General features: G+C 38.6%; 1 protein-coding gene across 2 annotated transcripts in view; it reads right to left on the bottom strand.

Moving 5' to 3' along the window:
- C8B (complement C8 beta chain) overlaps positions 1-18,781 on the bottom strand; it is a 46,343-nt gene extending 27,562 nt beyond the window's left edge. For both annotated transcript variants that reach the window (XR_010909864.1, XM_060773581.2), the window contains exons 1-3: positions 18,552-18,781; positions 5,778-5,934; positions 605-743 (exon numbers count right to left, since the gene is read on the bottom strand). Coding sequence is in view for 1 of the 2 variants with exons in the window: in XM_060773581.2 (XP_060629564.2) it covers positions 605-743; positions 5,778-5,934; positions 18,552-18,679 (424 nt within the window). In the remaining variant the exon portion in view is untranslated. The remainder of the gene's footprint in view (positions 1-604; positions 744-5,777; positions 5,935-18,551) is intronic.
- Between the last annotated feature and the right edge of the window lie 4,486 nt (positions 18,782-23,267).

Here is a 23,267-nt window from a genome sequence, read left to right as displayed (position 1 = left end):
TCCTCCAAAGAATCAACTTCCATCACACTCCAAGGCAGTGAGTTCCACTGTTGAAAAGCTCTCATGGTTAGGAAGTTCTTCCTAATGTTCAGGTGGACTCTCCTTTCCTTTAATTTGAACTCATTGCTCTGAGAAAAAAAACCTGCTCCCTCTCTCGATGACATCCTTCCAAATATTTAAACATGGCTATCATTTCTCCAGTTAATCTTCCCTTCCGTAGGCTAAACATGCTCAGCTCTTTAAGCCGTTCCTCACAGGCCACTGTTTCCAGATCTTTGATCATTTTAGTCACCCTCCTTTGGACATGTTCCAGCTTGTCAACAGCTTCAACTATGGTGCCCAGAATTGGTCACAGTATTCCAGGTGAGGTTCGACCAAAGCAGAATAGAGGGGCACCCCTACTTCCCTTGTTCTAGACACTATACTCCTTTTGATGCAGCCCAACACCCCATTGGCTTTTTTAGCTGCTGCATCACATTGTTGGCTCATGTTCAACTTGTTGTCTACTAAGACTCCAAGATCTTTTTCACATCACCCATCCTGTATCTCTGCATTTCAGTGATGGTTTCAAATAAAACAAAGCTTTTTTACTTTATTCACTAACCTGTTTCACATACAAAGCCTTCACATCTAACAGTGTTTCTGCAAGGTCTATTTGCAACACAGTCTTCAGTTTCTTTGTCAGTGTAATCACATCGGTCACCACCAAACTGGGAAGGTTGTTCTACACGGGCAAATCTGTACTGTAACATAAAATATATTATTAATTCCTAATCTCCTAAATTAATTAATGCATCCTGAGTTGGTACAGATCTCAACTACTGACAGTACTTAACATAAATGATAAATGTCTGGTTCCCTCTATTCTATCCATAATTTTAAAATGTAATATGAAAGTAGTATTCATCACATCACATATAAGCTAGAAATGTGTGTTTATAATAGTTTCTTAAAGAAGTGGGGTGGGATAAGCAGATTCTAAGAAAGAATATATTTTCAAGCCTGAATAGGTCACATCAAATTTTAAGGAACTCTCATAGACAACCATTTGTTCCATCCCAGTACTAAGCAGTATTCTGCTCAAATTTTTGCATTGGTTTAAATTTGGCTTGCCTGCAGTCCAGAGAAACCTTAAGCCTCCAAATGTGGCTGGCCAGGCATAGGATGGGTTATGTAGACCAGATGGACAAGAAGAACCATCTGGTCCATGTGGATGGGAGGATGTGGTATTGCAAGCCTTTTCTTTTGAGTCAAGGGAATCATGTAATAACATCAAGTAGAGACACATCAAGGATCTTATCAGATGGGCAGGGGCATAGCAAAGAATAGCATTAGCAAACTTGGGACAGCAGAAGGAATCATCAGGCTCTGTTCCCTTCTATTGGAGACCATCTTCTTTCTTCCCACATTGTTTTCTTATCTTTCCTTTTGTTTCCTCTTCCCTTCTTCAATAAGGAGTTAAGCAAACACTTGACTCCTCTGGGCTTCGTTTCTCTCTGATGCTGAAACGGAGCCCTCCAGAAGAAGCCTTGCATCATGTGTTTCGCTCTGTGGGACTCTGTTCAGAGAACAAGTGGTTTATTGCTTTTCAAGTCAAAAAGTAAAGTAAGCAATACAGAGCTGCGAGCAGCATTTAGATCACCAGCAAACTGGAGAATGATCTTCTCTTTCAGAAGCCTGCTCACAACAGAAACATGGAGGCTCAGCTTGGCTAAAAGACACTTCATAGCTTTCTTCTGTTCTGATTGGCTTAGCAGGTAGGGCTTACAGGGAAACTCCATGTGGGCTCATGGCTGCCTCTCCTTGATCCATGTGTAGATGAATGAAACCCAAAGTAGCTCTCGATGCCAACCACATGGTCTGTTGTGGCTGGAAAAAAAGGGTGGTGGTGACCGTATCATTATGGCTGATTGAAAAAGCTGGAACAGCCAGAGCCCATTTTGATAAACGGATCTGTGCACAGCCCTAAGGAGTACTCAGCAAAGTGTCAGATATACTAAACCAGTGCCTTAACACCTTCCAAAATCTTCTATCATGAGATACAGCAGATACTCAATATAAGAAAGCCATTCTCGATCCTAAATCATGTGTACTTATCATTGCCTTATTATGGTATTAGAGACCAGCGAAAGGACCACATAACTTTTTCCTGTGATATCGTTCATAATGACTATGCAGATCTCCCACTTCCAACAGGTGAGATATGGTATATGTAAGTACAATGTACTATAGGTACTGCCAATTAAAATGTTTATGTATACCTCAGTAAATAAAGTAAAAGTGTTTGTTGGCATCACTTCTTTAACAGACAATCTAGTACCAGCATTAGAAATATCATGGGTGAAAAGGGATGGGTTTCTACACACAAAGAGCATTTCTATATACAGATATTTTGTTCAAAACAAGCAATATGCATATATGAAAAGAAAGAACTGGGTCAAGTAAGCTTTGCATAAGTAAATAAAAATATTCTGAACCTTCTAGAGACCGCTTGAGGGTTTCTTCCAAAATGCATAAAAATATACCTTTTTCTTTCACCAGTTTCCATGTTTCTTACATGTTCCATTTTGATGGTCAATGTTATAAATGTATGCTTTTCTCACACATTGGAGTTATCTGCTTGTCCCCTTTTCATGCATGTTTAATAAGGGATTCTGGAGGCACCTGCTACTTTCCTTACCAGTGTGTGGCATGATCACATGCAGGCCTCTTCACATGACTATAGTAGAATAATCTAAGGTAGACTTCCACTTTTTCTCAGCTGAAGCTTTATTGCATTTTATTGCTGATAAAGGGGTGTAAATAGACATTGATCTTCTGTGTTTTCTCCACCCTTCTGAATCATTCTCTCAATGTTTAATGCTGTTAACATTTATTTTATTTTATTTACTTTGTTTTAGATCCCACCTTTCCCCCTCATAGAGGGACTCAGAGTGGCTGATGGAGAGGAAGGGAAAGAAGAGCTGGCTGACCCCCCCCCCAAAAGAAACATTATCAGGAAGTTTGTTAACTGAGGCATACTTGTAATTTTATACCTGAAGAAGAGACCCCAGCCATATATTTCCTGGATTCATTCTCATGTTTTCAGCTATAAGCTAAAGGTTTTATGGAAGGAAACTGCATGCCTTTAGATACAACCTCACATGAGTAGTAAAACTGCTTCACTTCCTACTCCAATACTGTCTCTGTTGTTCACACCATCTACTTTTCTAATCTTATACAACAGCAAAAATTGAGTTGACAATGATCGGGAAGCTGTGGCTTTAAGAAAATCCAAATAATGACTTAAAAACGACCATTGGGGCTTGGTGACAAAACACTATTACATTGTCCTTATGAAGATAATAGGAATCTTACCACAAATGTCTATAAGAATCAATGCTTTAGTATCAAAGCACTTTGCCAATGGAAAATGTTCAAGATAAAAAAAGAACAGCTGTGAGTCTTAATCTTCCAGACAAAAACTTTCTCTCCCTCTGTGTGTGTGTGTTTGTGCTTTCAAGTCACCTGCCAATTTATGATGATCCTGTTGATTTCAAAGGTTTTTCTTAGGCAAGGAATACTCAGAGGTGGCTTGCCATTTCCTTCCTCTGAAATATTGCCTACAACACCTGGCAGTCTCCCTTTCAAGTATTAACCAAAGTTGACCCTGTTTATCTTCTAAGAGCAAATGGAATCTCGTGTCTTTAAGATGTTTTGGCCCTGGACATATATTAGCCATTTTACTTAAATAGAAACAGTCATCCAGCTTCTCTAGCCCCTTCTACACAGCCACATAAAATCCAGATTATCTGCTTTGAACTGGATTATATGGCAGTGTAGACTCATATAATCCAACTCAAAGCAGATAGTCTGGATTTTATATGGCAGTGTAGAAGAGGCCTCTGATTGTGGAAGCTAAGCAGAATTAGGCCCGATTAATACTTTGGAGACCACATGTATTTCCATATAGGGCTAGGAAATAGATTTGTCTGCAACTCTTTTTCTGCTAGTAAGAATTAAGGCCCCATACTACACTGTGATATAATCTAGTTCAATGCAGATAATCTGGATTTTATATGGCAGCGTACAAGGGGCCTAATAATACTTAGTTAGGCAGACAAATCTGGCTCAATATAAGCCTATGACTGGAATTTACAACCATGTTTTAGATTATACATTCATAACCGATTCATATTCAGGATCGTCACATATTTAATGATGTAGAGCAATTCTCAAATTGGTTCTTCAATTTTGTATTTTGCCTCCTAGAAACTTAAGTCAACAGTCAAGATTTAGAGTCTCAAAGTCTGGATTCACTGGTGTTGAGAATAAATAACAACAACAACAACAACAACAACAACAACAACAACAATCTTTATTTATAACCTGCCACCATCTTCCCGAAGGGGACTCGGGGCGGCTAACATGAGGCCAAGCCCAAAAATGATATAACATAATAAGACAAAAAACAACACAAATACATCAAACAAAATATAAAATCACAAATGAAATAAGCAATATAAAATAACATACAATTTTAGTATATGTGCTGCCGAAGTGAACCAGGACAAACAAACAAGTATTACATTAATATATAATGGGATCTTTATTTGAATTTTAATGAAATCTCACAAGATTGAATTGTATGATTGAAAAAACTGGGATCGCAGCATTGCTATGGCATATGAGCCAATTCTGTGAGATATATCTATATCGTATTGTATATCTGGTAGTGAAACCTCTGACACCAGTTGGCTGAGCTTGTATGTTGACATGGAACGTGGCTGAACTTTTTGACTGTTCACAGGATAAGGCTGTCAAAATACTTGTAATTCAACTTCTAAGGGAAGGGAATGTTGTCATTTTGACAGGGATTAGAACATCAGACATTTCCTTTGTGAGGCAGGCTGAAGATTAGAAAAAAGGTGTCAGAAGGTATGGAAACTAAAGGGGCTAAAGGTTCTAAAGTCAATGAAACAATTTTTAAGGTGCTATTTTGATGGGAGACTGTCAACAAATGTCAGGTTCTGTAGGTTATATGCCAGAGGAAAAAACTGGGAAAACCACCTCTGAGTATTCCTTCCTTAAGACATTGCTCTGGAATTCATGGTGCCACCATAAATTGGAAGGCACAGACATAGAATTAAGGCAGTAGACTAAATATTATAGGCATATAATATATGATGGCTTGAAGCAAAGGCCAAAGGGGAGGAGTCATTTAGCTTTATAGACGTAGTAAGGAATTTATGATGACAACTGATTTAAAGTAAAACCAACTTGTAGAACTTCCAGTCCAGACTCCCAGTGATCTTCCATTTGCCTGCTCACCGCTAGCTAGCTACTCAGTTCTGTTATGCTTATCCAACAAAAGTTGTTCCTGGTTCTAAAGCTCTAGATCTCTTCTTGGAGGCCCAATACTGTACATTGGTTTGTCTGCATCCTTGAGTTAGACAAAAAAATGGATAAAAACAAGACAGATATAGGTCCAAGAGGGAATAAGCAAGCAACTGGACAATTTAAAGGAAAAGGTTAAAATAAAACCTGTGGTCCTCCAGATATTTTTGGAGTGTAGTTCGCATCTATCCCAGTCAGCTTGGCTAGTGGCCCAGGTGGTTGGAATACTGAGGACCACTTTTTCATTACTCTCAAAGTTCATAAAGGGATGAAAAAAAAGAACTAAAGCAAGATTAATAGTACAGATATGGAGCTGGAAAGGGAGTCGTATTGATTTGAACTAGTCCGCTCATTCTTTGGCAGCAGGACTCCTAACAAACACAAATCACATATAGACTTACCCTTTTTTTCTGGCATGGATCACACATACTCCATGAGGACCAACTAGAAAGGGTACAGTCAATTTGCTCTGATGGATTGTTTGGAGATCGGCGCCATCTCTCTTTGGTCACATTGACATCAACTCCATTTAGATGAAAGGAAAGCTCAATTTCTCCACTATATTTTAATGGGGAAAATATTTATCCATTAGGATATATGTCATACTGCTTTAAAATGCTTGCCATGCGGAGAAGATTAAGTGAGTTGTGAAACCAAAGTTCAGAAGTTTTGGCATTCTAGTTGCTACTAAGGTCATCCACCTTGAAAATAATAATTGCTGTAATTACTAGTACATAGCGATATAATTGTATAACAGTAAAGTACGCATGGGAAATGCTGTTAAACATACTTCCTTGGAGATTGTCTTTCCTCCTGCCACAACTTCTACTGATTCTACAGTATTTTATACAAGCATTTTGTTGACTTGAACCACAGCCCTGAATCATTTCAAGTACAGATTTTAGAGGTGGTCACTCCAGATATTACATTTCTGTTATGAATGGCTTATAATTCATGTCACAATGCAATACAACCTCTAGCCACTAAGTATGTCCCCTTAGGATCCACATCTCAAGAACATTGTTGGTGAATCACTTACCTCAAAAGTTGAGTCTTTTTTGATAAATGTGCTATTGTTAAATGAGTAAGTAGAGTGCCTGTATATATACTTACAAACTTGATGTCACAATTTGTTCAACTGTATGTATGTATTAATGATATGTGTTGTTTGTAGACCCAACTACCTGATGAAGGTTCTTGTGAGTAGAAACTGGTTGCAGGTTGGAGTTGACTCGTGTGTAACAAAGGAAATAGGACACCTATTGTGATTACTGGAGTCTACTCGTATGCAATAAAGAATAGGACATTTGTTGACATTCAAGGACTATTCTTACTCACAAGAAGATTTTGTTTCATACTTCAAGAGAAGAACCAATTGTTTCTGCTTAATGTGAATGTGGAAGCTTTGGGTTTTGTTGATATGTGCATTTGTAAGTTATACATTGAGTTAATTTAGATACATTCGCATTACCATAATCAGTGGATTTTGGTCTCTACAGTTTCATGGTAACCCATTTTTCTTTTTAGATAAAAAGCGTATCCATTAGACCTTGTATTGCCTACTCCTGATATAGAATCCTAGAATTCTAGAGCTTGAAGAGACCCCCAAGGGCCACCCAGCCCAATCCCCTGCCATGCAGGAAGGCACAATCAAAGCACTCCCGATAGACAGCCTTTGCAGAAAAGCCTCTAGAGGCAGCCTATGCTACTCTCCAACAGCTCTTACTCTCAGGAAGTTCTTCTGTTGGATCTCTATTCTGTTGGATCTCTTTCCCTGCCATTTGAACCCATTGCTCCCTTGTGCCCTGGTCTTTAGAGCAGAAGAAAGTCAGTTTTTCCCCTCATCCTCAATGGGACACCCTTTGAAATCTTGAAACATGATTCTCATGTTCCCTCTCTACCTTCTCTTCTCCCAGCTAAACATACTCCAAGAGGAAAGGAGGAAGGAACAAGAGAAGGAAGGAAGTGTGGAAGGGAAGGGAGGGAGGGGAGGAGGGAATGGGGAAACAGATAAGAAAGGAAAGACAAGAAGGAAAGATGGAGAAAGAGAGAGGAAGGTTGAAGGAAAGAGGGAAGGAAGGACGAAAGGGTGGAAGGAAAGAAGGAAGGGAGGATAGAATGCTGAGAGAGAGGACAGGCTGAGAAAAGAGCCTGGATTTGCCCATTCCTGTTCTAAGGTGATTTTTTTTTTTTTAGTTATCAAAGAAAATAGTAATCTAAAACATAGAAACCTTACTGCCTTTCTTCTGACTGAGCACAAACTAAAATAACTGCCTGCTGTAAAACATGTGTTTGGTATACATTGTTGCTTGAAAAATCATCTTACAATAGCAATATGTGTAATGGATACAATAAACCACACTTATTATAAGGCTGGTCATTTTTCATTGATTATGTTACTACCAAATTTGTATTTGCACCAACTACTATTAGGATATTCTGCCATATGGGGTAATGTTTTCTCTTTGGCCTCAACCACACCATAAAAAGGCTTCACAAGAGAACCTTGTGCTCATTCAAAATGGAGAAAGCTAACAACACCCAGCCAACTATTTCACCAGAATAACTGGTCAAATGTCCCACCATGCACACTTTTCTGTTAACTCATATTATCGGTCTGACTGAACTTTTCCTGTTGTTTACATAATAAAATAAATAGGGGAAAATGTCAATGAATTAGAATTGTGTGTTAAATGTAAATATGACTAGTTCAAGACTAGCTGTAGAGTGCAAAGAGATGGAACATATCAAGAGTGAAAGGAAGATAAATGAAAGTCTTGTTATAGTATAATAAAAGAGAAAGTCTGAAGAATATCTGGGAGGTAGATAGATGTGAAGGAACAGTCTTCCTGGGCAATAGCATTATGGATAATCCATTACTGCACATGAATTGCTGTTGTGTAAGTTGTTCAAAAGAATAGTAAGCCTGGCTGCTAATAAGGTATTGGAAACAGGAACAGGCAATGCAGATAGTATGTTTAACCCTTCACATCATATAATGTTCCTGACTTTATTTTCCGATATGGAAGCCAACGCTTGTTAGTAAAACTTTTAGCGATTAGTCAAGTGCTGTAGTTGAGAACAACTTAAAATTAAAGTAATATACTTTTAAAGTTTATTTTAATACCATTAATATTTAATTCTAATTTAATGTTTGTATATTTTTAGGTTTTTAATTGTGTTGCATTGGTTGTACTGTAAGCCGCTTTGAATCTCTTTTGTAGAGAGAGAAAGCAGGGTAATAATAATAACAGTAATTTGTTGTTATTAAAATAGGCCACAATGTTCTTGAGACAGCCTCCACAACATACGTGGAGACATCCCTCCTTCTTCATTGTAACCACTGTCATCCAATTCTCTAATAATTCATGTAAAATACTAGTTACCAGTGAGATAAGATTGCAATTACATTGTGGCTCATGGATTTACTGTTGTTTGTACAATTGAGTCATGCTTATTCTAGGAAAGAGGGAAAGGAAGGAAACATGTTGGGGTACTGGCCATTTTGGGACATATTTTCTAATGAAATATTACAGTAGAGTCCTCATAAGTCTTTTAATTCATTTAACAGCATGCAAGGCAAGTAGGAGATGACGATAATGATTATAATAATACAAAATAATTATTACAAATATGTAAATATTGGGTTTAAGTTGTTGGAGCTTTTTCTACGTTGCCTTGCCTTGCCTTGCCTTGGCTACTGGCTACTGGCAACCTACCGCTGCTCGGTTTGCGGTGCTTGTCCTTCTTATCTTCCCCCTCAGTGTATCGTTTTGTCTTCTATCTTGCTCACCTTTTCGTTTTGTTTTCTATTTCCTTGTCAATCCCGTTCTTTAAAAAGGGTGGTGGCTGGCGTCCTGGCCCGGGTTTCCCAGGAACCTGTGTTGAGCCTCATCTCTTCGCCAAGTTGGGGGGTCTCCTTTGGAGCTTCTTGGACTAAGAGTTTACTGCCCCATTATCTCCACGGGGCAGGGGGGGACAAACCCCCCTGAGGCATTCAACAAGTTGCAAGGCCTGACGAGCGTCACGAACTTGCTTCTCCCGCCATCTTGCCTCCACCGGAAGTTCCTCTTGCCTCCACCGGAAGTTCCTCTTGCCTCCACCGGAAGTTCCCCAATATTTACATATTTACAAATAACTACACATCTAACGGAGATAAGAAGCCTGAAAGTTCTCAACCTCCCTCCCCCCAGGAAAGTCGCCTACCTACTCATTTTCCTGCTCTTTGTGCTCCTCGGGCTGCCGGCCCCCCACAGACTGCACAAGCTGCCCAGGCTACACAAATTCCGCGTTCGGAGGCCGGACGGGTGCAGGAGGGGCAAAGGAAGTAAATAAACAAGATTGGGGAAGGGAGGAAGAAGGCAGGAAGAAGGCAGGAAGAAGGCAGACGGTAAGGGCAGCGGAGGAGAGGCAGCGGTGGCGGTGACGAAGGCAGCGGCGAGGAGGAGGTGAGAGGCAGCGTGGAGGAGAACGGCGTGGAGGAGAGCGAGAAGGAGCAACGGACAACGGCGTGGCAGAGCTCCGGAGGCCTCGTGGGGGCTGGCAAGAAAGGAGGTAACCTCGGAAGAAAAAAGGTAACCTCGCGAGAAGGAGACAGCCACGCAAACTCTCGCGCAAACACCCGCGCGAGATTGGGGAAACCTCCGCGAGAGCAGAGAAGCAAGGGGAACCCCCCCGCTGGAGGAGAAGGCCCCTCCCAACAAACCCTCCCGTGAGAACCACAAGCAGGAACCAAGCCTGCAAAAGTAAGGAAGGAAAGAAGGCTTCAGTAAGGTAGGTAGGACTTGAATTCAACCGGGGCGAGGGCAGACGAAGAGGTAATCAATAAGACAAACAATAAGAGAAGAATAAGAAAGAAGCAAAAAGGAAGGAAAGAAACACAATGTCCACACAAAAAAGGATAGAGAAGGTGGAGAAAGAGAAAGAGAAAGAGAAGGAAAAAGAAAGGAAAGGAGGAGGGAAAAAAGAGAATGCAGTAGAAGAACCAAACCTCAGAGATATCTTGGCTGAAATAACGAAACTACAAGCGGTAGTTCAAGCAATGCAAGATAAAAATGACAAACAGAACACCGCGTTAAAAGAAGAACTTAAGGGGGAACTGAAGGAAATGAAGAAAGAAATAAAAGAGGATGTACACTCAGTTCTCAATAGGGAACTGATAACAGTAAAGGAGGATGTTGTGAGATTGAAGCAAGAAAACAAGATCTTAAAGAAGGAAAATGAGAGCTTCAAAGACCGACATGCTGATATGGAAAAAAAGATGAAGGCAATGGAAGGCTCAATCACTACCTTGAGAAACCAGCAAGAGACACAGGAACTGAGGGAGAAGGAATCACAATTAAGATTCCGTAATATTATAGAACAAGATAACGAAAACTTGAAAGAAATAATGGCTGACCTGGTGTCCTCAATATTGAAATCCAGCTTAGAAGCTACAAGAAAAACCTTCGATAGGATCTTTAGAGTCAACTCCAGCTATGCTAAGAAAAACAAAGTACCCCGAGACATTCTGGTGCAATTTACAAGAAGAAGTATCCGTGACGAAATACTAAGAGAGAATGCAAGAACCCCAACATTTTACAATGGAAGTAAGATAGTAATCCTAAAAGAAATCCCCATAACGATCCTAGAAAAAAGAAGGAAATATCATTTTTTAACCGATGAACTGAAAAAAAGGGATATCCGGTTTAGATGGGAGAAAAGTGAGGGGTTGATGATCTCTTGGAGGGAAAAAAGACATTGGATATCAACGGAGTCAGAGGCCAGAAACTTCTGGGAAAAACTATTAACAGAAGAAGGAAAGGAATTTCAAACCCCATTAAGGAAATCAGAGAAGAAACAGGCTAGCACGGAGGAAAAGGAAGAAGAAGAAGAAAGCAGCGAAGAGATATCCCCGACAGAGTTAAGCTTAAGTAAGAAAAAAAGGAAAAGGGCTAGGAAGAAATCCCCTAAGGGGCATCTCCACCCGACAGGACCAATAGGACCAGAGGGATCTGCACAAATGGACGAAAACAAGGTAATAAAAAATAACTCAAAATGGCTCAGAGAATAAAAATAATATCCCAAAATGTCAACGGTTTGAACCTACCAAGTAAGAGGAGTAAAATATGGCACTCCCTGAGTAAGGAGAAATGTAGCATAATCTGTCTACAAGAGACTCACATTACAGAAAAACATGTTGAATATCTGGAACAAAAAAAACTGGGGAAATTGTATTATTCTAGTTGTGGGGAAAAGAAAAGAGGAGTAGCCACATATGTAAGAGAGAGTTTGATATCTAGCTTAGCTTTTAAAGACAGTGACGGGAGGATGTTGGGAGTGCTGACAGAGGTAAACGGAGCCAAAATACTTGTTTGTAATATATATGCCCCCAACGGGGGAAAAGGGGAATTTATACAGAAATTGAGGAACTATATACTTGATTGTGAATTTGAGGAATTGTTGATCCTAGGTGATTTCAATGCAGTCCCCGACAGTCAAAAAGACAAATCGATAGAAAAGGGAAAAAACCCCAAATGTTCTAAAGGGACTTTCACTAAAGTGTGTACCAAAACATTAGCAGAATTCGACCTAGTAGATGTGTGGAGATTACAGCACAAAAATGAGAGGGATTACACCTTTTTCTCAAACCGCCACCAAACATGGTCGCGTATTGACCAGGCCTGGTGTTCAAAATCATTGTTTAATGAGATAGAAAAATCTAAAATATTACCAATGGTATCATCAGACCACGCCCCACTACTCATAATACTCCGGGAGAGAAAGGACGAGGTAACCAGTTTTCAGTGGAAATTAAATGAAAATCTAATTAGAGGAAATAAGAACATAGAGAAATACAATGACCTGATAAAAGAATTTTTTAAATTCAATGTGGAAAAAGACTCGCCAATAGAAATCATATGGGACGCCTCAAAGGCCTTTTTGAGAGGACACTTGCTGGAACAAGCGGCCAGGGAGAAAAAACAAAAAAAACTAACTTATGACAAATTAATGAAAGAATTAGAACAGCAGGAGACACAAGCGAAATTGAACCCCTCAAACAAAAATATACAATATCAAGTAGAGATATTAAGAAAGCAACTTAACACTCTGGAGCTAGAAGAGATGGAAAAAAAACTAAAATATGTAAAACAGAATTATTTCGAAAATGCTAATAAAGTTAGTAGATGGTTAGCGAGGAAACTCGCCATTAAAAAGCAATCCCAAAGAATAACAGAAATACAAAGGGAAGGGATGTCCTACTTTAAAACACAAGAAATCGCTAAAGAATTTGTAAAATATTATAAGAACCTATATTCAGATGACCTAATTCCAAAAGAGGAAGTGATGCAATACTTGGGCAAGCAACGCATAGAAAAAATATCTGATACCCAGAGAGAGAAACTTAACAGAAAGATAACAGAAGAAGAACTACAAAGAACAATAAAGAGGCTTCCCAGCCACAAATCTCCCGGCCCCGATGGGTTCACGACCTTATACTATAAAACTTTCTCTGACCTTCTGGTGAACCCACTTCTGAAAGTAATGAATAAGGCACTAGAAGTAGGGGTAATCCCAGAAACGTGGAAAACAGCAAGTATTACATTATTGCATAAAGAAAACACAGATAGTACAAGTACCAGGAATTATAGGCCGATCTCCCTTCTTAATAATGACTATAAGATATTTACCACCATATTGGGAGAAAGATTGAAAGAAATATTAGTGGAAAGGATAGAAGAAGATCAAAAAGGCTTCCTTCCGAGACGGCAAATTAGGGATAATATCCGGTCAATTCTAGATGCGATAGAATATTACGATAAAAAAATCAACAAAGAAGTGGCATTTTTATTCATCGACGCCGAGAAGGCGTTCGACAACGTCAACTGGTTCCTAATTAAGGAAACATTAAAAGAAATGGACGCCGGACATAACTTTATCGTAGCAGTAGACGCCATCTATTCGCACCAATCTGCAAATATAAAAATAAATGGATTTATCTCAGATAAGTTCGATATAGAAAAGGGAACCAGACAGGGCTGCCCGTTGTCTCCCCTCATATTTATAATGACACTAGAACTATTATTAAACAATATCAGAAAGAATGAGGAATTGAAAGGCCTTACTATAGGAAAACATAGGCTTAAGGTTCGGGCCTTCGCGGACGATTTAGTCTGCGTGGTAGAAGACCCTCTTAACACCATAGATAAATGGTGGCAGGAACTGGAGACATTCGGGAGAGTTGCGGGATTTAAAATAAATAAAGATAAAACCCAAATACTAACAAAAAACATCTCCAAAAAGAAAGAAGAGGAACTACAAAACAAAACAAAATTAAAAGTGGTTAAGAAAGTGAAATACCTGGGAGTCTTCTTAACAGCAAAAAACGCTCAATTATATAAGAACAATTATGAAAAGAAGTGGCCCCAAATCAAGGAGAAAATGAAAAGATGGGAATCTCTAAAACTCTCACTTTTAGGCAGGATAGCCGCAATTCAAATGAGTATACTCCCCGATATACTCTATTTGTTCCAGACTCTCCCAATTATCAAAACAAAAAAAACATTCGACATCTGGCATAAGGACATTCTAAAATTCATATGGAAGAAAGGCAGGCACAGGATTAATTTCACTAACCTTTGTGACAATAAGAAAAGAGGAGGCCTTGCCCTCCCGAACCTGCGCCTATATCACGATGCTGCCGCGTTATGTTGGGTTAAGGAGTGGATTAGCCTTAAGGAAGAAAAATTACTGGCACTCGAGGGTCATGACTTAATGCAAGGCTGGCATAAATACTTATGGAGAGGAGCAGCAAAGAAAGAAAGAAATTTTAAAGATCATTTTGTGAGAGCTCCCCTTATTCAAACCTGGGAGAAGTACAAAGATAAATTCCATTCTAAAGTGCCGAGTTGGTTCTCCCCTAATGAAGCTAGCCGAATCAGTGGGGCTGGTAGAGAGAGGTGGCTGACGTATAAACAAATCTTAAAAGGAAACTTAAGGAACCCAACACTTAAAACTCAGGAAGAACTGAGGAACTACGACCCATCTCTTTCGTGGTTCCAATACCACCAGATTAAAGAATGTTTCCACACAGACAGAAAGACAGGGTTCGAAATAGGAGAATCTTTCTGGGATAGAGTAATACAAGCTGAGAACAAACATATAAGAAAACTATACCAGCAGTTATTAAAATGGGAAACTGAAAAAGAGTTAGTCAAGAATAACATGGTGAAATGGGCAAAAGATCTGGGACGCCCAATACATCTCTCAGAGTGGGAAGAAATCTGGTCCAAAAGAATAAAGTGTATCAACTCAAACGACTACAGGGAGAATTGGTACAAATTATTTTTTAGATGGTACCTTACCCCAATACAACTGGCCAGAATTAGTAGAGGAAAGTTGGGGAGTGGATGTTGGAAATGTAAAAAAACAACAGGAACCTTCTGGCATATGTGGTGGGGGTGTAAAAAGGTAAACGCCTTCTGGCGGGCGGTCCACAGAGAATCTGAAAAGATTATAAAAAAGAAATTCCCCTTAAAACCCGAACTTTTCCTATTGGGGATAACTGAACCTGACATGGACAGTAATGACAGTAGGATCCTTTTCCACCTCTCGACAGCGGCCAGAATCCAACTGGCCCGTCACTGGAAAACTCGAGAAATCCCTACAATCGAACAGTGGACTCTAAAGATATACGATGTGATGAATATGGACCTTCTTACGCAGAGACTTTCAGACAATGGTGACAAAAAGAAGCATACTGATTGGGAGAAATTTTTGGAGTATATGGACAAAGAAAGGAAAAACTAGAAGAAGCAAGTTTAAGCGGTAGCATGTCAATGTATTAGAATAGAATCTGATAGATATGCTGTCAGTAACAATTTATGTATTGAAAAATACTGTTCTGTCTACTCACTCTGGAAGTACTTGTAAACCCACCCCTAGTGTGTCCAATTTTTAAAATTTGCTCTCCCCTCCCCCCTCGCACACCCCCCTCCCCCCTTTCCCCAGCCAGCCCAACCCCCCACCCCCATTCTCCTACCCTGACTATCCTTTGGTTTTCCCTCCCAGTTTCCCCCCCTACGCACTCTCCCCTTTCCCACTCATAGCCTCTTGTGTCCTGTATTGATGTCTTTTCTAATGTTTTTATTGCTGTATCAAAAATGACAATAAAGTTTATTTAAAAAAAAAATAATTATTACAATAATACAAAATGATTACCCGCCTCTCCCTGTGGCTCGAGGCTGGATACATCATTATTAAAACAAGAGATAAACACTACTAAAAGACATATAAGATACATAGAGTTAAAATACAAATTAAAATCCACTGCTGAAATACAGATTAAAATTCACAACTTGATGTCGACCAGATAAGCCTGCCAAAAGAGATGAGTGTTCAGTTGTGTCTTAAATTCTGACAGCTGATCTAGCTGTTGGAACTCTTCTGTGGAGAGACTGTGGCAGGTCATTCCAGTCTTGGGTCATTCCCCAAGACTGTGGCAGCTCATTCCACAGTCTTGGGGAAGCTGATGAAAAGGTCCTCGTGGTGAAGGTGACTGAAATAGCCCCCCCCCCCACCCAGAGGAACTAAGTGTTAGGGGTGGATTGCATGGGAGAAGATGATCTGGTAGCTAATCTGGACCCAAACCATGCAGGGAAAGTATCTAATTACACACTTTGAAGGATTCCAGTAATGCACAAATGTCATTTTTGGCTAAAGATACAAAAAAGCATATATGTATATAAAAGGACTCTATGTAGAATAACATGCATGTGTATAAATTGTGTACAGGTAGCCAAGATCCACACAACTATGGACTACTAAACAATCAGCAGGGCTGGATTAACCATTAAGCAAAATGAGCACATGCTCAAAGAATCAAGGGAATGGAGACACCACAGAAATCTTCCATTCTCTGATTTACTATGGACCACATGATGCAAAACTTTAAATAACATAGCTGAGCCACATGCCATAAAGGGATTTTGCAATTATAAAGGTACAAGATAACTTTTCAAATATAAATAAAGTGGAAATATACAAAAATAAACATTATTTTCCATTTGCTGTAAGTTTTCTTTCATTTTGAAAAATATAATTTTATTTTACAGTTTATTATTGTTTATGTTTTGAATTAGATCTATGAACTCAGATTTTTAAAACCCTCCTCAATCATATGACCCACAATTCCTATGTGCTTGAATGTAATATACTTTCAAGGGAGTGTTTGTAGTACTACATCTATTTTATTGTGTGTAATCTATTTTCCAGCAGTCCTGAGGGTATAAAATAGACTTTTAATTACTAAGAAAATGAATTGATTTTTTCCTCTACTGGAAGCTAATGAAAGTTTCCAATCACTTTGTTCATGATGAGTTCAGAACAGATTCTACATAAAAATCCAATTTGAGGGCCGACCAGGAAAAATATAGGAAGAAATCTAAGTAAAATATTTGTTTCCAAAAAATCAGGGCTAGAACCCTACTTTTTCCTAACTCTCTTTCTCTCCTAGACTATCATGAGTTCCAAAATGTGACATTAGTTGATAAAACAAGGCAAAAGAAAAAGAGGGACCTAAGTGCCCCCAAAATATCAAACGTCACAAATGCAGAGTTGCCTGGACAAGTAAAATAGAATGGTTCTGGGTTTTTTCAAGGAAATGAAAGTTTTATCTACACTAGGATGCATAATTTTTTTTGTCCCAGGTGACTCAGGAAATGCTCAAGCCATTTCTTTCTTGGCAAGATTTCTTCAGAGAGGATTTGACTTTGCCTTCCTTAGAGGTTTGTGAAAAAGTGCAACTTGCCTATTGATCTTTTTATCTTCTTGGAACTAGTCTAGGTCTCCCAAGAAGCAGTTTGTTTGTTTCCTCTTTTAAAGAGGGTGTCACAATTTCCTTTCTCAAGTAGGACTTTGTAGTCTCCTTGATCAAGTCAGGTACCCTCCCCCATTGGATGTAATAAACAACGTCAAGTGTGCATTTGAGTATCCAAAAAAGATCAAGTTCTATGTTTACATCCACATGCCTCAGACATGAAGATCAACTGAATATATCTGGACTAGATGATATTCTGAATACCTTCATTACTAGAATTATACTAAGTAATGTCATGTGCAAGCACATTAATCATTCAGGTTAGGTAATAAAATCTTCCAAGTGTCTTGTAAACAGCATGTCATCTGCAGTACAATCAACTCTTTCTCTGAATAAACTCCAATGGATTCCTGAACACATAGAAAGGCTTCACCAAATGACACTGTGGAATGCTGTGGCATTACAGGGAAAATGTTTCTTTACTATCACCCTACTGTAAGAGATATAAAGATATATTTACTGATATATTAACCACTCTCACAGAAGGAAAAAGCTATTGAAGGTCTAAAAGACAAGAAATGATTTCACCATGGGACGACAATAGATGCTAACCCAACACTTTCATTTCCTCTTCAACTGAGAAAAGCACATACAGAATGAATTTTACTACATGTGTTAGGTTTACAGTATATTGAGATGCTTCCATATTTTTCATGGATGCCATACTATCTTGGACTTCCTCATATATTCCTTTGAATTGAGATCATCCAGAACAATCATACTGTGGGTCTCCAGTAATAGATACAAGGTCACTTCCATCAAGTAAGGAGTCTAAAAACAAGTGGGTTACATACTAGTAGGAACTTCTACTTGTTCATAATCACATAGGCAACCTGTGGCAATGAAAGAAATAGATGCATATAATCACCATTCCAGAGTTCATTTCCCCAACTTGCACTTGAGGCTACATACCCAAATAATATAGTCTTAATTGAGCCCACCCAATGAACCTCAAATAAATGGCAGAAAGAATCATATTGATGTTCCTTCCTCACTCCTTTATATGATTTCCACTCCCAGTTGATTCTGATGATATCATCCCCCCCCCCCGCCACTTATAGCTTAAATTTTAGAGTAACCTTCTTAAAGTAGGTGGGGGGGGGGGGGGGCATCACATTGAAATGCACATCACTTTGTAATACATATGTTTCAATTTTGTTTCATTTTGCTGTTATTATAGAAATAGCTCAAAAGAGAGAGAAGAGCTGCATGAAAACAAAAACAGAAGGTTACCACTGAATGTCATTATCTATCATGTCATTGTACAGGTTGTTTTTTTGTTTTTGTTTTTTTGCTTTGAAAAACAACATTCTCTTACCTGGAGCAATGCAAATTTAGGGAGCTTATAATTCCATAGATCAGAAATAATCTTGCTGGGCACAAAAGAGACAGCGGAGATGTTTCACTCATGGTTTTAAAGCAATGTGGAGAATCTACAGCAAACATCCTTTTCTAATGTTTGCTACAGCATTTGAAAGCTGCTAGGGAAGCAAGGTAAATTAATAGCTAGCATTTCCACCAGGCAAACAGAAGATAAACCTGCCGTTGGCAAGCTTAAATCAGTTGTTACTGGTAGCACAGAGCCTTCTGCTGGGCTACTGGGAAATTGTTGAGAAGAAGTTTGAGAAATAGAGAGCACAAGAACTATTTACAGACTTGCTCTTAAATTGTCCCTTAAAAGAATTCATGCTGGCCCTGGGCACTTAAAGCAGGAGATAGACACACAATTACCCAAGTGTGAAGGCAATTTAACAAAGTGGATTCTATTGAAAGTGAAGCATCCATGTTACATGAGAGTCTCATTAATGTCTGCATGTACATCTAACTGGGTTCCAAATAATATTAAGATTTTACCTGTATTGCTAACAATGAGTAGCAGAGAACATAGCAGTACTTACTTTGTGTAAAAAGGTATGGCACATTTCATACTTTTTCCATCTAATTTTAGCTATTCAGAAAATATAGGGGAAAAGAACAAAATAAAAAGTATTTGTGAAAATTAAAAGTAAGCAAACAGGTGATAAAATATAGCAGAGAAAAAAAACACCCTGGAAAATAATATGACCAAAAATTCAAATGTGCGTTCAGACAAAATTGACATCTAGAAGCCATGTGTTTACTATTAGGTTTATAAGATCCTTATACAGGCAGGTCCCAAGTTAAGAACAAGATAGGTTATTTAGGTTTGTTCTTAAGTTGAATTTGTTTGTAAGTCGAAACAGGTACATTTTAAAAGTGTAACTCGACATATATAGGGGGTGGGGGGAGAGAACACTTTGAATAGCATAGGGAAAGCTGCATACTTCTGCAGCGTTTGTTTTGCTGTCTGTCCCCCTGTTCAGAAGATTTTGTCTCACTTTCTGTCCCTGTGATCACTGGATTTTGAAAAAAATGGCTTGTTGTGGAAACAAGGCTTGGTGATAAAGGTTTCAGTGGAGATCCCTTTTCCCCATGATAACTCTTCCAGGAGTGGAGTGAATTTCCCTTCCTAGGGGTAGATTTCTTTCACTTTCTGTTGTCTTGCCCCTGTTCTTAGCTATGAGTCATGTGTAAGTCAATGTTTGTAACTCTGGGACTCCCTGACATGTATGTACACATAATTATATGCAATTCAGAACAACATTGCTGTGCTCAGACATGACGATGAAAGCTAAACAAGTGATAGAGGAACAATAATTTAAGACCTCACAACCTCTGAGGATGCTTGCCGAAGATGCAGGTGAAATGTCAGGAGAGAATGCTTCTAGAATATGGCCATACAACCTGAAAAACCTACAACAACCCAATAATTTAAGAGTCAGCATTTCCCATGACAGGCAGCTTATTATAGAAAATGCTAAGGAAAATCTGAATTCTGCCAACTTGTCTCTCAGCAGATAGCTTCACCAATAAAAAAAACTCTTATCAACACTAATCATAACAAAAGATATTTTAGGCTGTCCAAAGGTTTTGTCTGTTTCTGGTTCCATTGGCCCTTTGACTAGCAAAGATGGTTTTCTCTGTATCTTGAACTTTGCAACTATTATTTCACTGTTAATCATTACTATTTTGCAAAGCATCATTTACTGACAAATGTGTGGATCATTGTTTACACAAAAGGTATGCAATGGCAGCCAAGGTTGTAATGACAGAAAATGGATATTCCTCAGAAAAGTTTGATGACCTCTAGAGCATGACTACACAACATTTTGGCTTCACTATGAGGAAAAATAGGAGTCCCTCTGCCTTTCAGATCCACATAAAAAAATGTGAGCCCCAGAGTTGCACACTGTGTATTCCTGATGCTAAACTGTATTACAATTCAAAATCTGTTGCAAATTGAAATTATTTTACTTTATTGTTCCACAAAGCCATTCTTCAGGCTCATGCTGCCATGAAAACTAAGCTAGAATTAATGGAATAGTTACACATTCCAGTGTGAAGATATAACCAATGGCTAAGACCTGACATAACTAGGTTCATATCTGTACACATTATAGTGGCAACTAGACTTCACACCAGATGACTGCGAAGAAAGCAATGTTAATACTCATCTGAACATAATGAACATAAACATTCTGAGTTTTCTACAATGTCTACTGATTTAGTAAAGCCTGAGCTATGCATCAAGACAATGCAGTGTTGTAGCACACTCATTTCTTTAAGAGAAATTCATAATTTTTATTACATACACAAAGACTATGCTATAATCTATAAAATACAGACTGAGTTTCTTTTAAAATTCTTTGATTTGTGCCATTATGCAATATATGTTTACACTATGATACCTACTTCCTCTTCCATTCTTGAACCTAGTGTTGACATCTGGAATTTCTCAGTGCAAATATAATAAAAGTCTTTCTTATAGAATTTTTAGCATGACTTTCCTTATATGTGAAAGCAAAAAAAGATAAAATCATCCTAGAAGAATCCAAGTTCTCCATAGATGCCAAGATGACTAAACGAAGACTTGTCATATCATAAGAAAACATCACTTACTAGAAAAGACAATAATGTTTGATAAGGTAAAGGGCAACAGAAAAAGAAGATGACCATTATCCAGATGGATAGACACAACCAATGAAGCCATAGCTCTGAGTCTGCAAGATCTAGGCAGGGCTGCTGAATTTTTTTCATTCATAAGACCACCATAAGTCAAATTTGACTTGATAGCAATTAAAAAACAAAAGTACACTGAAATGTAATTTGATGTTGAACTTAAATTTGGGTAACATTGTTTTGTTTCCATTTATATGAATCATGCAAAGTAGGTCTTCTTTATCCCTATTTGTCAAAAGGATTTGTATCAACAAACGACTTGTTTTAACCCATCCAACTTAAAATAGGGCTTGCATTATCTAAGTTCATACACCTGTGTAACAGTGGCTTGATTATGATGGCTTTAATGAAACAAGTATAAGAACTGATTTCATCTGCTATGAGATCCCTCTGTCAATTTAAATGTGCAATTTACACCCACTTTTAGAAACATAAACAGAAAGACATGCTGTTGGGTCTAAGATTGCTATGAAATAGGATTATAAAGATAGCAAATAATGGAAGATTTTAAAAGCTTCCTATGTTGATGCCTCAGACATAGCTTTTGTATATATATATATATATATATATATATATAGAGAGAGAGAGAGAGAGAGAGAGAGAGAGAGAGGAGTTTCTTGATAAAAGTATTTTGAACCTAATAGATGGGCTGTAAGGCAACATTTTCATGGAGATAAAGACTATTTGGAAATGGGAGGGAGGGAACTCTAATTGCTGGACAGTTGTTCCATTAATGGCTCTGATATCCTTTTCCTCCAGCAGGATAATTTCAGAAGGCAATAAGTAATGTTCATTTTAATCAGTGTATCACACCAGGCCATCTTGTGTTATTTTTCACTGTCTCATGGATAAGATAACAGAAGTCAAATGTATGCATAAAATTCTGTTTCTACACACTTTTGTTTTTAGAGGAGAAATTGTACCTTAATGAACACACTTTCACTCAGTTTCAAATTACCTAGTTAGTGGGTACTGAGTACTGAGCATGGAGGATCAGTAATTGGAGGAAACGGCAATAATATTTGTCAACTGTGTCCAAACCACACATCCTTGTTCTTTTTCAGAGTATTACAAAACATGTGCTTGAGTTCCAATATATGGCTTTTGCAGACATCTAAAAACAGTCCTAAGAGCTATCAGCATTAGATATGCAAACACACACACACACACACAGAATATTTTAACTCCTTGGGGAACAAGTTAAGAAAGCAGGATTTTCATATAGTTTCTTATACAGTATAACCCTATATTCATGGGGGATATGTTTCAGAACTTACCACTGGAACAGGAAATTATGGAAAATATCAAACTTTACTGAAATGAACAACGTCTGTTGGAAATTATCATAGAGTTGCCCTGGAGGATTTAGTCAATTCCTAGAAAGGTATCTTAAACCTGGGATCCTGTTAACTGAATCTGGGGTTGCAATGGGCACTCCCCCCTCCTGCTTCTGCCACCACTTTTTCTTTTATAAAGACTAGGGACCTCATCAGTAGGTATAGAGTGTGCATATCACTTTAATTCATGTGATTGCCTTCTGCAGGACCTCTCTAGCTGAGAATGTTAAAGGTCCCTCCCTAAACCACAAATCCCAGAATTCTACAGGAGGGGTAGCTACAGGATTTAAAGTGGGATGCATACCAGAAGCAGACAAGTAAAGCAGCAGGGAGACCAGCAGTCAAGCAAGGGAGATTCCCTTGACCATCTCCAAATAAATGACAAGGGGTTGCCTTTGAAGACTGTTCAAAAGCTTCAAGTAGTCCAACGGGCAGTAGATAGGTTTCTTACTGGAATGGAATACAGGGAGCACACAACCCCCATGTTGCGCCAGCTCCACTGGCTGCCAGTCTGCTACCAATCACAATTCAAAGTGCTGGCTTTAGCCTATAAAGCCCTAAATGGTTCCAGTTCAGCTTACCTGTCCAAACGTATCTCTTTCTATGAACCATCTCGGAGGTTAAGATCATCAGGGGAGGCCCTGCTCTCATCCCACTGC

The sequence above is a fragment of the Anolis sagrei genome, chromosome 4 (genome assembly GCF_037176765.1).
Source record: "Anolis sagrei isolate rAnoSag1 chromosome 4, rAnoSag1.mat, whole genome shotgun sequence".
NCBI classification, from domain to species: Eukaryota; Metazoa; Chordata; class Lepidosauria; order Squamata; family Dactyloidae; genus Anolis; species Anolis sagrei.
The sequence above is the reverse complement of the archived record's forward strand: the minus strand, read 5'-3'. Positions and strand labels throughout refer to the sequence as shown.